The sequence below is a fragment of the Triturus cristatus genome, chromosome 4_2, assembly GCF_964204655.1.
Source record: "Triturus cristatus chromosome 4_2, aTriCri1.1, whole genome shotgun sequence".
In the NCBI taxonomy this organism is placed as follows: domain Eukaryota; kingdom Metazoa; phylum Chordata; class Amphibia; order Caudata; family Salamandridae; genus Triturus; species Triturus cristatus.
The window spans coordinates 567077973-567096929 of NC_140586.1; the positions used below are offsets into that span (position 1 = coordinate 567077973).

Here is an 18957-nt window from a genome sequence, read left to right on the forward strand (position 1 = left end):
GCGAACTGAACATTATCTGCGCCATCTTGTCTCTCCCCAGCGCGACACACAGGAAAGCGCACGGCAGCCATTTTAGGCACCCTGGTCTCTCCCTGCTCATTGCCGATCGCCAACGCGTCCCCCTGGTGCTGCGAGCATTCCCCCGTGCGCCGGCCACCCCCCGCTCTCTCATACACGGGCCATAAACCCTCTCCTTCTGCGCGACCCTGCCATGGAACCACATCCCACGCCTGACCGACATCCCATACATGGTCATGCATCTCTTTGATAACCCCCTTCCTCTGCACCCCATTGTCCGAACCGATCCCAGGCCATCACCTAGCCCTGCGGATGCAGTTTATTGCCCCTACTGTAAGGGAAACACCCCACATCAAAGGAATTACAGTAGATCAAGGCCCCCCACCCCCTGAGACCCGACCGGTCGCACACACCCCCGGGAATTGGCGGAATGTCCAGCTGTGTGATAGCCATCTCCTACTGTGGGTGGGGTGGGGACTTCCACTGTAAATATGTGTGGGAACGAGCTTGAAGTGGGGATTCTGAGGATGTTCTTTTCATGTATCAAAGCGATCTCAAGAATGTGCCATGTATGATAAACCTGCAATAAAGTCATAAACCTGTGTATAAGAGGCCAGGCCTCAGAGATGCAGTTAGAGCACCTCGTGACGATACCTCGCTGTCTGATCTGATGTGTTCCACTCCGACGGAATAAAACTTTGTTTCCTGCCTTCCAGTCTCCGGCGCCTGCCTCTTTGTTGGTTTAGTATCGAATGGTATAAGAGGCGATTACCGCCGGCCAATACTTGAAAGGTTATCGACTACAACTGCCGCTACCTACCATTTAACACCATTGCCTGCTGAGTGCCACACACCTCTGTGTTGTATTCCACTAGCTAGTGCATATGCTATGACACTCTCTAGCCCATGTGCACTGTAACACCACCCCGTGAATATGTCATGCCACACTTGTCTTCGCACGGGTTATATTGCCCCATCTAACGTGCCTTCCTCGAGGCCTCTGTTATAACGCACAGTGCTATGCCATACATATTACAATCTGGGATCCATATCTTTGTCACAGTGCATATGCAACGTTACACTCCCCAGCACATATTTTATATTACAACTTTAGAGACTAGTTAGGTTACACAACACTGCCCTGTGCATATTACACTCCAAGGCGCATATCGCATAGCACGCGCTAGTGCCTGTGCTATCTCGCGCTCTCCAATGAATCTGTAATTGCGCACAATGTATTGCTTATTATATTTCACGCCGGATCATCTTATATCACCCTTTTTGGTGCATAGTTTATACCATACATTATATCTAGTTTTCAGTTTTCAATCGTGCTCTCAGGACTATGTTCTATATAACACTGTGTTCACCTACTCTTTTCACGGGCATTACATTTTGCGATAGGGGGTGGAGGGTTAGGGGGTGTTTCTGCCAAGTGAGCCCGGAGTCACAGTCACAAATGTCCTCTTCTTCCTGAATAAAAGTGAGATTATGCTGCATACTTGTTCATATTTTAAGTAGTTCGCACAGACACACGTTTTAAAAACAATAAAGTTCCTAATACCCGCCTTCTCTGAACAGTTAGCTTGCTGCCCCATCCCCCTCCTCCCTATCCTCTGTTGTGTGAATCCATGGACTAGCCTCCTCCCTCCTGCCATGCATGGTCTGATGTGCTGCCACTGCCCTCAATTTAGTATGATGTACCAGTCCACTCCTCCTGCCCTCCATTGCCCAATTCTATGCCCCATCATTGACCTCCTGCTTAAACTCTGTGCTTAGCTTGCTGCCCCTATTCTCCTTCCCCCTGCCCTCCGATGTCTTTGTGCATGCCCCTGCTCCATCCTTTTTGCCCACCATGTTCCATGGACCTGCCACTCCTATCTACTCTGAGTGTTCTGTTGAGCTGCCACTCCCCACCCACCTGCCTAGCATTGTCAGATGACTGTAACCTGTCCCTGCCACCTCCACCCTGCCTGTCCACATGCCATGCCCCTATCCTCTTCCTCCTGTCCTACATGGTCCATTGTACTGCCACACCCTTCTGCCCTCCCAGGTCTGTTGTGCTGCAACTGCTCCTCCTGCCTACCCCGTGCGGTCTGTTGTGAGGCCCCTTCCCCTGAACTTTCTTGTCTGTGTATCCTCCATCGTCCTTTGTGCATGCCCCTGCACCCTCCTTCTTGCCCATCATAGCCATTGTGCTGCCACTAACCCTCCCACTTGCCATGCATGGTCTTCTGTGCTGCCAAGGCCCCTCCCACCTTCCCTGTGTGGTCAGTTAGCTGCCCCTGACCCCCTCCCACCTTCCCTCCATGGTCTGTGTGTATGCCATCACAGTCTCAGTGTTGCTCTTCATGGCGTGTCTTGCTTCTAGTGCCCTTCCTGCCTGACCTCCATGGCTATCTTGCTGCTCCTGCCCTGCCCCGTTGCCCCCAGCCCTCTGTTTACATGTGCAGACCCCTACTCCTTCCCTCCTGGCTTGTCTGTTTCATTGTAATGCCCCCGATCCGTCCCTCCTGCCCTTTATGGTCTGTTATGCTGCAGCTTTCTCTCCTGTATGTCCATTATGGTCAGCTAGCTACCATTGCCTCTTGCCCCTCTGTTCTCTGTTGTCCATGTGCATAGTCCTGTCCCCTCCCTCTTGCTTTCTATGGATTGTTGTGCTGCACTCCCATCCCGCATGCCCTGTGTGGTGTATTGTGCTGCTGCAAACCCTGATGCCTGCCCTGCAGGGTCAGTTTGGTGCACCTCTCCATGTCCCTCCTGTCCTCTGTTATCCAAGTCCATGTCCCTACCCCATTTCCTTCCATGATCCAATGTACCATACTTGCGAACATTTTGAACTTGGTAAGAGGGAGATTTTGAAAAAAAACTGGGGTATTGATTTTCCCCTTTGAGTTACATTGAAAAAGAGGAGATTGTAGACAGGAGACAGATCAAATAAAGCCCATTTGAGCTTAAAAACATTGGACGATTCCTGGCTGAATCTGGTCTGTTGGCATGTATGGTTGTACTACCATTGCCTCTTCCTTCTGCCCACAATGGTCTATTACATTTCCACAGCCTCTCTTGCAAGTCCTGTATTGTTGGTTTGTTGCCCCTGCCCCCCTTTCCACTGCCCTCCATAGTCTGTTGTGCTGCCACGGCCCTTCCTGCCTGCTCAGTGTGGTTAAATTGTTGCCTGTGCACCCTCCTACCTGCCTTCAATTTTCAGAGTCCGTGCCCCTGGCCTCTGCCTCTCAACAGTATCCTAATGAACAACTAGATTGCTAACATTCTATATTTATTACAAAAGTGTGGAACGCCGGATGTCATCTTGATGTAATCAAAACTGTAATACCTAGAGCATTTCCTTTAGAAATTACATATATGAGAGGGTCTTATTGGCATCAAAATTATGGTTAGTGCTCTAAAAGACTAAAATAAGGACATATTTTCTGAGTTTTCAAATAGCGACAAAGCACTTTTAAATTATTTGTTATCGTTATGTTTTTTTATCCAGTTGACCACTTGATTAAATGTTGCACTTAGGGGAGAGGATGTGGTGTTACTTCCAGAACTGCAGACTTTGCAACTGGGGAACCAGGTTGGGGTTTCTGCTTCAGCTCGACATTCTTTGATTCTGGTCAAATCACTTAGTCTCCCCATGTCTACAACCAAAATGAATTTGTTCTTGTGTGATGTAACCAATGCTCATGTAAAGCACTCCAATACCTGACAAGTCTGCACTATATAACACTGCAAAAACACAAAATAATAAGTGTTTTGCACACTTCTGTCATTGGGCTATATTTGGGCTACATCTGGGTGATTTTGGGCTACATTTGGGCTCTTTTGTCTCCGGTGGCCATCTTGGGAGATTTATTTGTTTTGAAGTTTCCTAATTTCCTCATGTACTGCAGTCTCCTCAGTAGGAAATGCTTTAAGTTTTTTACTTTGATTCCATCATGAAGGTATTCAGATATGTCACACATTTGCCATAAATTCTGAATGTTAGCACTCTAGTTGCTAATTAGATCACTGTAGTAAAACTACTGTTCACCATGGAAGTCTGCTCCTGGTATTAAAAGTGCATGTTTCAGTCTGCATGTCAGAATTTTTTAATGAAATAGAAGAGGATTTGAGAAGTCACTCAAAATGTGCCCTCATTTTCTTTCTTCAGCATTAATCATAATTTCTATGGCAAAATGAACACCCTCATTGTGTTCCTTTTTAAATTAAATGTTTTAAGTGTTACCAGTTTATTCCAATCAAGATGGCTTCAGGTGTGCCATACTTTTGTCATAATGAAGACAGTAAGCGCTCTAGTTGTTTTTAAGAACACTCTGGGACATTGTCATTGGGCTATACTTGGGCTACATCTGGGTGATATTTGGGCTACATTTGGGCTCTTTTGTCTCTGGTGGCCATCTTGGGAGACTTATTTGTTATGAAGTTTCCTAATTTCCTCATTTACTGCAGTCTCCTCAGTAGGAAATACTTTCAGTTTTTTACTTTGATTCCATCAAGAAGGCATTCAGATGTGTCACACATTTGCCATAAATTCAGAATGCTAGCACTATTTTTGCTCATTAGATCACTGTAGTAAAGCTACTGCTCACCAGGGAAAACTGCTGCTGGTATTGAAAGTGCATGTTTCAGTCTGCATGTCAGAATTTGTTTATGAAATAGAAGAGGATTTGAGAAGTCACTCAAAATGTGCCCTAATTTTTCTTTCTGCAGCACTAATCATACTTTTTATGGAAAAATGAACCCCCTCATTTTGTTCCTTTTTAAATTAAATGTTTTAAGAGTTACCACTTTAATCCAAGCAAGATGGCTTCAGGTGTGCCATACGTTTATCATAAGTAGGACTGTTAGCACTCTAGTTGTTCTTTGGAACACTCAGGGAAGCTGCAGTAGAACACAAAGGAATCAACTGACAGTCTCTGCCCTTGTTGGATGTACATGTTTTACTGAGAATGTCAGACTTCATTCTCACATGACTGAGAAAGATAATGTGAATTTACAGAAAATAAGCTCTCAGTTTAGCTTATAGATCACCTTCCAAACCTCTGTGGGAAAAGCATGAGAAAATATTTTTCTCTCAATCATCACATCCCAGCAGAAGGCATTTTCACATGGTGAAATCACCTTAGAACATACCACAATTCCTAAAATGAGTATGGTACCATCAACAAATGATCTATAATGTAACTAAAGTCTTAAAACCTTCTATTAACTGCAATGCTTTTTAATGAGGTGCTATCATGTATATTGGTCCCAAGATGGCTGCCAACACTTCTTGGATGAAGTGCTGACAGCCAATCAGATCTCAGGATGAGATGTGTGGTTAGGCTCCGCCCACATATATATATATGATTTTACTTTTGATTTTCTCAGGAACTACTGAACAGATTGACACCAGACCTGCAAAAGGCACTTCCCTGACCTGAGGACTACCTCTCTGCCAAATTTCAAGTAATTCTGTTCAGCCGTTCGGGCTGTACCTTGGACTAAAGGTCCCTATGGAAAATTGCATGGGGAAAATGCGTTTTGGGACCCCCCTTTTTTCTCAGCCCCCGCTTGACGAATCCCCCCGAGACTTTCAGGGTAGGAGCGGAGCGGAGCGCCCCACCTATTTTGAACATTTCGCGAGGATTCGTCAACCGGCGCCAAAGTTATTCCAAATAGAATGTTGCGGATTTCCTATGGAAACACGGTCCTAACTATAACTATCTACTGGCGACCGCCAGTAGATAATATACATATATATATATATATATATATTCACTTAAAAAACCATAGGTTTCACACATGTTATAGTTAGCTGGACATTTCACTCGTGAAAAACCATTGAAATTCCCCCGTTATAGTTAGTGCAGGCAACTATAACTCACGCGACCGCAATCCTCTGCTGATGACGTCAGATATTACATCACTGTATTTAGACACTTATTTACCCATGTCTTCTTCCATTAATTTTTAGCTATACATATATTACAAATATTTTTTTTTCAGAAAGACACATATGTCATCAGTGATGTAATATCTGACGTCATCAGCAGAGGATTGCGGTCGCGTGAGTTATAGTTGCCTGCACTAACTATAACGGGGGAATTTCAATGGTTTTTCACGAGTGAAATGTCCAGCTAACTATAACATGTGTGAAACCTATGGTTTTTTAAGTGAATTTGCAAGGTTTTTTAAATGCTAATTCCTAACTATAACGTGTGTGAAACCTATGGTTTTTTCAGTGAATTTGTAAGTTTTTTTAAATGCTAAGTTATGTATTTTTTTTTTAAGGTTTTTCACCGTGCGCGCACCGTGCGCCCACGTTACGCAGTTCGCGGAATTTTTCCGTTTCTACCGTACGCGCACCCTACGTGTACTCCGCGATTTTTCATAAAAAAATTAAAAGAAATTTTGGCCCTTGGGGGTCCTTCTGGGACCCCCTGACAAAGGCTAGGGGGTCAGGAACTGTCCACCCTGCCCCCTTTTCACGTTCTCCACCTTTGTTTTTCACCCCCTCAGACTGCGAGAGACAAAATGGCGGCCGACACTTCCTGGTTTCGACCGATTCGAATGTTTACTAAGATCTAACAACCAATCAGAATCGCGCTCGCGCACGGCAGCGTGCGCGTACGGTAAGTTTTACCGTACGCGCACGGAGCGCGCCTATAGATATATATATGCTTTTAAATGCTATTTTCTCAGGAAATACTGAACAGATTTACACCAGACCTGCAAAAGGCACATCCCTGACCTGAGGACTACCTCTCTGCCAAATTTAAAGGAATTCTGTTCAGCCGTTCGGGCTGTAGCTTGGACTAAAGGTCCTTTGGAAAAATGCATGGGGAAAACGCGTTTTGGGACCCCCCCTTTTTCTCAGCCCCCGCTTGACGAATCCCCCCAAGACTTTCAGGGAAGGAGCGGAGCGCCCCACCTATTTTGAAAATTTTGCGAGGATTCGTCAATCGGCGCCAAAGATATTCCAAATAGAATGTTGCGGATTTCCTATGGAAACACGATCCTAACTAAAACTATCTACTGGCGACCGCCAGTAGATAATTATATTATATATATATATCAGCGCTCCAAGACTTAATCACCTTCCCAAGTAAAGTCCAGCACTCGGGGGGTATCGTCATTGTTTTTTAATCAGCCACACAGAAACAGACGCGTTTCGGAAATTCGTTCATCAATGTTTACATTGATCGCTGCATGGAGGCATTTTTAAATTATTCACGTGATTAAAGCAATGACATCGACAACGGTATATGTTGATCATATTGCACAAACCGTAGCGGCCATCTTTGCATGGTACTCTATATACAGATTAATGCATTAATGCCATAGCTAACGTAAATTTTGGAGACATATTCCTCTCTCAGCCCAAATTACACTGCTCGAGGAAATATGTAAATTTGTTTTAAACAAATGTGGTGCCGCTCAGCATAGTATATCATATATATACACAGGGACGGCGATGGGCACCTGCTTCGCCCCCAGTAATGCGAATGTATTCGTTGGCTGGTGGGAGGAGCAGGTGGCCCTTGCTGGGAGTAGGGCTAAATGTGCGGAGTATGTGGTTGTCTGGCATCGCTATATCGATGACCTTTTCCTGGTATGGAGAGGGTCAGTCGAACAAGCGGATGAATTCATTCATGAACTAAATGATAACAACTTGAACCTGAGATTTACACATGAACTCAGTTCAGTGGCAGTGAACTATCTAGATCTCAGAGTGTATGTTAAGGATGGGACATTGGAGACTGAATTGTATAGAAAACCTACTGCCGGCAATTCGATCCTTCATGCTGACAGCTGTCATCCTCCCAAATTGATCAATAGCATACCGTATGGTGAACTCCTTTGTTTAAAACGAAATTGTTCTTGTGACATGGATTTCGAAATGGCAGCAGATAGATGTCTAGCTAGGTTCAGAACGAGAGGCCATGAACCAGATTTATTAAAGGCTGCATATAAGAAAGTGCAGAGAATTCCCAGAAAAGAGCTTCTAAAAGCTAAGGAAGTAGGAAGCAGTGGAAGAAAAAATTTAGATCTAGAAAGTGGCACCTTTCGTATGATTACCACATACTCAGATGATGCCAACATTTTAAGGAAAATGCTGAAAAAGAACTGGCATATCCTCCAAACGGATGTAGTAATAGGTAGGGACATTCCTCCAGCACCATTAATTACTTTCCGTAAAGCGAGATCGCTTAAGGATAAGTTGGTCCAGAGCCACCTGCCACCCACCACACAGACGACAGGAACATTGAAAGACATGAAAGGTTTCTTTCCCTGTGGGAAATGCAGGGGTTGCACTAATAGTAAAAGAGTCCTGAATTATACCATCCCAGGCGTTACAAAACATAAAGCGATCAAAAAATGTATCACATGTTTAACATCGCATGTGGTATATTGTTTAGTCTGCCCTTGCGGGCTAAGGTACATAGGGAGCACCATACATAATGTAAAGCTACGCATTCTGGAACATCAACGTGCCATTGCCAACAAGGATATTATTTATCCTATAGCAAGACATTTTGCATTTAAACATCAGAGCAACAGGGAACTGTTGCAATATTTTGGTGTGGACCATGTAACTGTTAGCTTGAGAGGTGGGGACAGGGTACTGAAGTTGCGGAGATTAGAATCCCGTTATATAATTGATCTGCAGACTAAGGCACCAAATGGACTTAATAGTGGGGAGGAACTTGCAGTCCACCTAGGTAGATGATCTGATTTTAATACTATGCTCTACAATTTCTCTTGACCAACATTTCAGTTATATTTGACATATTGCACTAAAATGTTTATGTTCACATCTAAATGTTATTAGGTTTTGGAGTTTATGACAATTGTGGAATTGCTCTCGCTGCCACCGATCCACGGTGGAACATTTTATAATCAGTACCTATTTAGGATCTGGTAGTATTTACTATATAGAATGTCTTAAGATATATCTTAGGTTGAGCATTGTATGTAAGGCATACTTGGAAATACCGATACACGGTTTAAAGGTTGTTGAGTACGAGCAATGATCTTGGAGACTCGTTGCATACAGCGATATATTTTGTGTGGATATATATGATATACTATGCTGAGCGGCACCACATTTGTTTAAAACGAATTTACATATTTCCTCGAGCAGTGTAATTTGGGCTGAGAGAGGAATATGTCTCCAAAATTTACGGTAGCTATGGCATTAATGCATTAATCTGTATATAGAGTACCATGCAAAGATGGCCGCTACGGTTTGTGCAATATGATCAACATATACCGTTGTCGATGTCGTTGCTTTAATCACGTGAATAATTAAAAAATCCCTCCATGTAGCGATCAATGTAAACACTGACGAAGGAATTTCCGAAACGCGTCTGTTTCTGTGTGGCTGATTAAAAAGCAGTGACGATACCCCCCGAGTGCTGGACTTTACTTGGGAAGGTGATTAAGTCTTGGAGCGCTGATTTTAACGTGGAGCACCGCCACGACGAGCACCCGCCTCTGAGTGCCTTGATCTTGGGTGCAAAACAGGAGCTTGATATATATATATATATATATATATATATATATATATACATATATATACATATATATACATAATATATATATAATATATATATATATATATATATATATATATATCCCCCGTTATAGTTAGTTCAGCTAACTATAACTCGCGCGCTCGCAATGCACTGCTGATGACGTCACATATTGCATCACTCATGACATGGTCAGTGACATCACTCATGACATCACTGATGACATCTCAAATGACATCACTGATGACATCATCCTTGTGATAGAGTGGCAGACCTCCTCTCACCCTAATATAACCTTTGATACACACATTCAAAAATAGAAACTAAAATTTTAAAAACAATGGACATACCAATACCAGTTACAACAACCTATTCAGTAATTCCAAGATCTATATACATATACACTCATTCACCAACAGTACTATACAGTCACTCATACATGTACTCACTCATCATATGTATTCATACACCTATACATCTTGTTACACACCGCCACTCATCCATAGAGTTACTCACACACATAGTCACTCATGCTAACAAAGAATCAAACATCCATTTACTTGCATATACAGTTATACACACACCACCACACTTACTTCTACAGAAACTTACACATACTTACTCTTTTAAGCAATCACTTGTAGAAACACATACTTATTCGTACAGGAAGTCTTCAAATCTCTCACTCTCACATATACTCACTTATATAAAGCAATACTCACATATACTAGTTTAAAATAGATGTAGTTACTTATAAAGACACTATTGAGACAGTCATTCACTCACTAACGCACCCATACACACACTCATACACCTATACAGTCCTGCACACATACTGTCTTCAACACATACAAACAGTGACCCACTCATTCATTCATCTATGCACTAAGTAATACCCCCCACTGAACCATACAGACACTCAGACACTCATACTGATACTCGAAAAACTAAGTAATAACCCATATAGACACTCATGTAGCTACTCACCAACCCATGCAGTCACTTATACACAAAGTGAGAGGCTCCCTCCCTGCCATAGCAAACTGCAGTGTCCCGGGGGTGGGCACCCCGGGACACTGCAGGAGCCGGCCCTGGGGGGTGGCGGTCCCCAGGGCCAAGACAGGGCTCCAGGAGGGGGGTAGCGTGACCCCCTCCCAACATTACCAAAGCCCCGGGGGGGTGGTGGTCCTCGGGGCTAGGGGGTGCGTAACGGATCCCCAATTTTAATATTTAGAGCCCCGGGGAGGTGGCGGTCCCCGGGGCGTGTGGGAGGGCTCGAGCCCCCCCACACAGGTCATTCTATTTTTATTTTTTTTAACAAAACACAAGCCCCGGGGGGTGGCGGTCCCCGGGGCTTGGGGGGGCCTTTGAGCCCCCCCACCCATGTATTTTAGAAGCCCCGGGGTTGGATGTCCTGGGGCTGGGGGCGTTGTGAGCCCCCCGCAAATATTATCAGAAACCCCCGGGGGTGGCGGTCCCCGGGGCTTGGGGGATCTTTGAGCCCCCCCAACCATTTATTTTAGAAGCCCCGGGGTGGGGCAGTCCCCGGGGCTGGGGGGGCTGTGAGCCCCCCCACACATATTCCTTTAAAGCCCCGGGGTGGCGGTCCCTGAGGCTGGGGTGCCCCTCTGGGCCCCTCATTACAATAATAATATTGCCCCCAGGACTTGGCCCTCCCTGGGGCTAAATAGTAACGAAGCGTGGTAGCCCGCGCTGCGGGTTTTTTTTCCACCGGATCTGCGGATCCTCCGTGGATTTTGCCGATTTAAAAAAAAAAAATGGGCGCCCTGGGGGTCCTTGTGGGACCCCCTAAGCAGGCCTAAGGGGTCAGGGTGTTTCTACCCTCCCCCTTTTTCTCTTTTTTTGCGTTTGTTTCACTGATTTTTTGTGCCTCGGTTCTACTGAGACACAAGATGGCTGCCAACACTTCCTGGTTTGGAGTGCTGACAGCCAATTAGCATGCAGCTCGTGATCGGGAGAGTGCACAGATCCTCCACGGGCATAGATATCGAAACTTTTTTAATTTTGATTTTCTCAGCAACTACTGAACAGATTTACACCATTTAACAAAAAGGGATCTTTCTGAACCAAGAGCTACCTTTTTGCCAAATTTGGTGCAGTTCGGGCTGAAGCCGTGTCTAAAGTTTCCTATGGGAAATTGCATCGGGAAAACACCTTTTGGGAGCCCCCTTTTGTCTCGGCCCCCGCTTGACGAATCACCCCGAAACTTTGAAGACAGGAGTGGACCGGAGCGCCCCATGAGTTTTGAAAATTTCGCGAAGATTCGTCAACCAGCGCAAAAATTAATGGGAATAGAATGTTGCGAATTTCCTATGGAAAATAGGTCCTAACTATAACTACCTACTGGTGACCGCCAGTAGGTAATATATATATATATATATATATATATATATATATATATATATATATATATATATATATTCACTGAAAAACAAAGGTTAGGTGAATATCTCAGTGTCTACATTAACGTTTTGAATTAAAAAAACCACAGAAATACACCAGTTACAGTTAGCAGAGCTAACTATACCTTGCCCCCCGCTGTGCACTGCTAATGACCTCACATATTACATCACTCATGACATGTTCTATGGCATCATTTATGGCATCACTGATGACATTTCAAATGATATCATTAATTACATCACTGATGAGATTATCATATTAATAGTTAGGTCAGAGTTTCCAGACAAAACTGTTAATTAACAGATGTTTGCAAACCCAGATTCGCAGACCTCCGTGGACCCAAAATTCATAAAGTATTCACATCTAATTAAAAAGAGCTTTTACTCCCATCATCTGTTTTGGGTCTTCAAACCCAAAGTGAAGTCTGTGAAACAAAGCCCCTTGGTTGGCTTGTCACAGTGTCAGGAAAAATGTTGTAGCCGTAATTTTAGGACATTAGGAGTAAGACTCGGTCCCTGTGTTCTGAAAAATGTGAGGATTATAAAAGAGTCAGTGGGAGCATCCTATGACCCCATGGCTCACTTTGGGCTTCTGTGAATAATTGTTTTAAAAATGCAACACAGTTGGTAATTCTCCTGCTGTGTTTGCAGACCTCTGAATGCCCCTGGTATATGCAAACCCTGGCCAGAGACTGTGACTCACTGCAAGCTTCTTAGCCAGGGACCAAATACCCATGGCAAGCTTCATGGCCAGGGACTATGAACTCAGGGATTTTGAAACTGGCGGCAACCTTCATTGACCTGTGCTGGACCTTTCGTAGGGTTCGCTGACTCCGTGGATACCACGAATGGTCTATCAATGGTGCATGTATCGCCAAGGGTTCATAAGTGCTATGATATGGTCCACAAACCATTAAAAAGCAATGACAGGTCCTGGGCAAAGACCAGGTTCTGTGGCTAACCCCCATTCACAACCCAAGTAATTTACGTAGCACTGGCATATTCAGCGGCATTCAGCTTTATGCAAATGTTTGGTAGTGTATGTGTGTTTAATTCTGTGCGTATCATCCAATTAATTGTTTAGCGCTAGGTATGATGTTCCAGATGATGCTGAGGTAAGTCGTTCTCCATTTTGATTTATACGCTCACTTGGTTGCAATGTTTTATTTGTCTTGCTTTTCATGTATGCATTTTTATGAATACATTTTTTCATTTGGATGCTTGTGTGTTTTTTCTGTTTTTCATTTTAATCACTTAGCTGTTATCAGGATCTAGTTGAAAGAATGTGTTAAATGATTTACAAGTGATATTAATTGCTTACAGTTCTCAAAATGTTTATAGATGAGTTACTGAGATATCTAAGGCAGGCATCAGCAAAGACACAAGGCTTACAGTAAGCTATATGGAGCTACTAAATGATCACTAGGTGTGGAGGAGTTTCTGTAGAGAGTGGAGAGTGACATTCGTAGACCCAGCTGCTATTTTACCCCATTGTCAATGAACTACAGAGCAGGTCAGGGAAAGTGAGGAAGGCTTGAACACTTCACCAACACTAGGTTTCCTGGCAGCCACGGTTGGTAGTGGGAGTAGCTGCCGGGCGGTGACGTGGGGAGGGAGAGGGGCAGGGTGGGGGGTAGTAAACTATGGATTATGGAGGTTTTCAGGTAAGTACACATATAAATAAATAAAACGAATTTCGGTGCGTGCACTGCCTCCCCAAATGCGATGCAGTGCACGCAACAAAATTTGCGGCTGTTTCCTGGTCTGGCTTAGACCATTGTATTAATTGCATATTGTGAAACATTTTTTATGAGTAGATTCCTTTCATTGTTTTTATTTTACTCAATATTTATACAGACATTTGCTCAAGTATGGAGATTTATGTGCTACATGTGTTAAATGGATTGAGACTAAAGTGATCTTTCAGTTTACCTAAATGCAAGAATAATTATGTTTGTGATGCAGCATTGCTTAATAACATATAATCATATATTCTGAGGAAGGTCTGCACTCTGAAAAGGGCCAACACCTTCTCAGCCTCTGTACTCTGGTAGGTGTGAAACCTTAATATGTGTAGGACTGTGCATAGCAGGAATGACCACTAAATTATGTAAATTCCATATCACCAACCACAGCTGAAATATCGCCTTCTTGTCCTTGAGCTCTCATTATTTTTCATTCACCTCAGCACTTGTTTTAGATTTCTGAGTTACTTTATGAACAAATATAAGGTACCATTTGCAAATACTATTCTCTAAAGACCAATTTCACTACCATTTCTGCAAGTAAGGTTGAGATACCCAGTGGTATCTGTAGTCGTCCACACGGCATAGACTAACCTCTTCTCTTATAAATCACTTTAATACCATTTCTACTTTTCTGCGAAACATTTATTCTCTCTAACCTCTCTCCAATCTCATGCTTGAAATGGATGCAAACAATAAAGGAAATCACTGGTCATTGATCTGGCAAATAACCAGTGACAACTTCTCCTCTATGGCGGAAGAGTGTCACCCCCCCGCAAGGAGCCTTAAACACAAAAAAGAAAACGATAATACACCTAGTTTATTATCTTTTTCTTTTTATTCTACCACTGAGTTTTGGGGGCGATACGGTGCCGAGTGGGGGGGAGCACGAGAGATGGGGTATAGCACTGCTATTCAGTTCCAGGCCGGCCAAACCGCCATGTGCAGTGAACCTCTCTCCAACCCACCTGCGTTCCCGGGTTGTAGAGAGCAAGCACATATTCCCAGTCTCACTGGGAGCGCAAATCATTAGCGTTCCGGCCAATTCTGATGTTGCTTTCATGCTGCCACCAGCAGCATGAGAGCAGCGTCAGGATTGGCCAGTGGAGCCTGTGCTTGTGGAGAAGAGGAGCCTGGAAGAGCGTGATGCGTCGATCCGGTGATGCGGCAGGAAGGCGTGCAACGCCCATAGGGCTGAGAGGGCTTCAGCCCCTCCGTCGGGTGTCTCAGCCCGGCTGTTGCAGCTCCAGCTACTGTGGGCTCAGCTGGGCAGTGTCTGGGGTCTTATCTCTGGCACGTCCACGTTTTTCACAGGTTTTTCAAAGACCATTTGCATACTTACATATGTATTGTAAATTGTTTAACAAGCCTTTTTTTCCTGGTTCCTGTACCCCCTGGGCCCCCACTCTGCCTATTCCTTATATTTGTATTTTACATTAACTGCCATAGTGTGAGAATGCATTTTATGCATCGAAATATAAAGTGGGGTTGCTAAAAGAAAAATTCCAGCCATTTGTTCTTTAGAGAGCCTGCAAAGACATCGTCTTGATAGTCAATACGGTTATAAATAAAGAAACATATGTATTCATATGTAATGTGACTTTTCTGTCTTTGCGCCCTTTAAATATCAGCCCTGGATCATTCAGGCAGCCCTAGAACACAATTAAAAGTGATTTCTATTTATATTTGCTGTTCCAAGTATGCGCAGATAAATGCTGAAAAAAGGCTTTAGGTGAGTGCTTATTTTCGTAATGTCTGGGACATCAATATAATGAGCTGGCAGCCCTAATCGCAAGGCTGGAAGTTTGTTGCAGGATGAGCACAATATTTATTTCCGCCCCCTCAATCCCTGAACAGGGCCAGACTGAGAACGCTAACCGGCCTTGCTAATTGATTCGGACCGGCTGCAGGGGAGGGGGAGGGGGAGTGGGGTGGGGGCTGGGGGTGCACGTGGAAAACACTGCAGCTGCTTTTGGTACAGGGGGCCGATTTTCAGCGCTGCTGCAAAACCAGCTCCCTGTACCTAAAAATGGCTGCCAATTGTCCAAAACCGCCCCCCACCCTTCCGGCCCACGAAGAAAACGCACGTGCCCGTTACAGTCAGTCCGACCCTGTCCCTGAATAATGCCTTAATAGCAATAGTTTAACTTATATCTCACACCCTATGCCAGCCCTTAATAACATGCTGAGTTACTTCAAGTGTCTGGGAATGCACCCTGCATTCAGACAACTCACTCGTTATTCATGCACTTCACTTTCACACTCACCCTGCACTTACAGCAATCACAATGCACTCACACTGATCACCATGCACTCACACCATTCACCCTGCACTTACAATGACCACACAGCACTTATGCCACTCGCCATGAAGTCACACCGTTCTCCCTCCACTTACCCTGCCGTCACATGAGCACACCGCTCACTCTGCACTCACAGTGATCACTCTGCACTCACAATGCACTTGTGCTGTTCACCCTGTACCTCATTCTGCAGTCACACGAGCACACTACTCACCCTGCACTCATAGGACACTTCACTCACCTCTCCACCTTACTGCTCACTCTGCAATCTCACTCAAACAAGCCCATCTCTAACCATACATTAATTTATCCTACTCTGCACTTACATCCGCACCCAAATTCCTATGGTCACCTCGCTCGCCCTGCAGTCACTCCTCTCACCCTTCTCTCACACTGTTGCATCGCTCACCGTGCTCTCACACGGGCACTCCTGTCACCCACACAGTGCAGAGATCTAATGTGACTGCTACAAAGAACATGTACCATGCAGTTCACAGAACTGAGTGTAAGTAAAGTACAAGTAGCCCTCTACAAAAATCGAAATGGTTGTCAGAAAGCGGCTATAGAGAGATGAGGTGCATTGTTGGTGAGTGGTAGTGAGGTAATTCATGGAGAAGGAGGAAATGGGGAGGGGTGCCAAAAAAGACTGCTACACCGTGCTCGACCAGTGCTAGGACCAGCCCTGGCTGGGAGTCTTAGCCCTCCCCGAATTTCGGGTCTAGTTGCACACCTGGTGGCAGGTGAGTTGTCTTTTTTATTGTTTATTTGTGTCATCCGTCCGTCTCCTGTACCCCCGCTACCCGCTCGCCCTGCCTCACCACTCTTCTGCAAAACCAGCCGCCATTAAAATAGCAAACCCCTCTCTGCAACTTTCCAGTTCAAAAAGCGTTGAATAGCAAGCACATTACTGATTGTAATTGTAATTGCATTCGCTTTTTCGGCGAGCAGCACGCTACTCTGGAACCCAAAAAGGATTTGTTGTGAATTAGGATAGGGAAATTTGAAATTAATTTCAGCCATGGGTATGTTAGTCTGTTATTTAGTTCGAAAAGGATAGTGGATGGATAGAAGAGTGAAGGGTTTGCATTTATATAGCGCTTGCTACCCCTGATGAGGCGTTGATGTGCTTTTCGGCGGGTAGCATGCTACTCGGGAACCCAAACAGGATTAGTGGGGAATCAGCATATGGAAATATGAAATTAATTTGAGCGGTGGACATGTTAGTCTGTTATTTGGATTGGTATGGAATAGTGGGTACTGGGTAGTTAGAAGAGGGAAGGGTCTAGAAATGTTTTTGGGGGGGGGGGAGTTCTTAACAGTAGGAGGAGGTTAGGATGACTAACGGTGTTGCCTCTGTATAGGCCTAGAATAACTTACAAGGTCAAAATATTCTAAAAATGAGGTCAGGTTGAGTGTTGAAGTTTTTGACCGGAAGAGCAGCACGCCTACCGAGCTGTCACTCAACCCAGACAAAAGGGACCTTGAGTAGCAGGTACTGCCATTGGCCCCTAAACCTGTAATCGAGCTGCGGGTTAGATAACTGCATTCCAACTACTGTTCATACCATTGTTTCCTGTTAGGTAACCACCGGCTCTTAAAGCAACCTACCTGAGGTGAAATAAAAGTGAAGTATGTTCATGTTAAAATTCGTATCTGCATTGGGGAAGGCAGCTGATGGCTAATAACTGTAAATCCGAATGATTTCTTTCATACAAGCAACTGTTCTAGAGAGGAAACCTCTGTAATTACATATTTGCCTGAGTTCCATTGTTGCGGATGCCAGAGAGGAGCAGGCCCTCCAGTTATTCAACAGTGGGCGAGGTTGGCTTTCACGAGGCCAGGGCGTGGCCGCTCATCTGCGGCGCGCGCGCTGAATGTGCCCTTTTTCTGACGCCTGGATTGGTCCTTCCCGGCCATTTAAAGACAATTCCTCAAAGACCTCTACAGTAACACAAGCTCCACGGCCACACGGGCGGTCTCCATGCTGTTTCTCATCACTTCCCCCGTGTAAAAATATGAGAAGGACCTGAAGAATGGAGAGCCCACACCTTTTAGGAGTCTATTTATTTATTGCAACGTTTTTACAGGTAAATTGTTTTATTGCCATATTTTATTTATTTGTAATGCATGAATTGTTACGATGTTAAGCAGACCTACGTCAGCATCAATGAAAATGTGCGCTTTATGAAGAGTCCATGCTTTTGATTCTAAGTTAGCTTACACTTTTCTTTTTCTATTTTTAGTTTTCCTCTTGTCAGAGTGGTGAGTAGATTTTTCTTCTTTTTTGCTAAACTTCTGATTGGTACTCGCTGCAAGTAAACACGAGAAAGAAGTATGAGAAGCTACGAAGAAAAGATAGTCAGTTCCGATTACTTCAAAGCAATAGGCTGCAGCCACAAAGCACGTTTCAAAGAAAAGCAATGCCTCGAATATATGTTATGTCTACACAAATACACATGCGTCTTAAGAATCGTTCACGACATTGTACAAAATCTCATTTTTAATGTTTGATAAGGGACTTAATTTATATACCTACCATCACTTCATAGTGCACAATTTCTTTTTGGACTTGAAACCAGTAATTACCCACCACGACTGTCCCCATTAAATATCAAATAACAATACACGTGTTATAATCCATTCATCTAGATATTCAGCGATTTTTAAGTTAACCCTGATATCGTCACACGACTCCAGACACGTATACTATTTTATATTCATACATGTGATGCATTTCATTGTATATTCAGCTATCGCACACATCAGTGTGTCTATGTGCATGTATGCCTCCACACATTTGCATTTACATGTATTTATGCATGCGCCCATTTTTCATATAGAGTCATCTGTTAGTTAGTGTCCCTGAAAAACATAGAGAAAAATACATAGGTATCTTGCGTATATATATCATATGTATTTCCACACATGTAGGTACAACACA

The 18957-nt window shown here is 44.0% G+C and overlaps 1 protein-coding gene across 1 annotated transcript in view; it reads left to right on the plus strand.

Moving 5' to 3' along the window:
* The first annotated feature begins 17957 nt into the window (after nt 1-17957).
* Nucleotides 17958-18957, plus strand: part of LOC146834707 (uncharacterized) — a 293340-nt gene continuing 292340 nt past the window's right edge. Inside the window, exons 1-2 of the mRNA XM_085602223.1 lie at nt 17958-18103; nt 18260-18278. Of these exons, the coding sequence (XP_085458349.1) occupies nt 18050-18103; nt 18260-18278 (73 nt within the window). The 5' untranslated portion in view covers nt 17958-18049. The remainder of the gene's footprint in view (nt 18104-18259; nt 18279-18957) is intronic.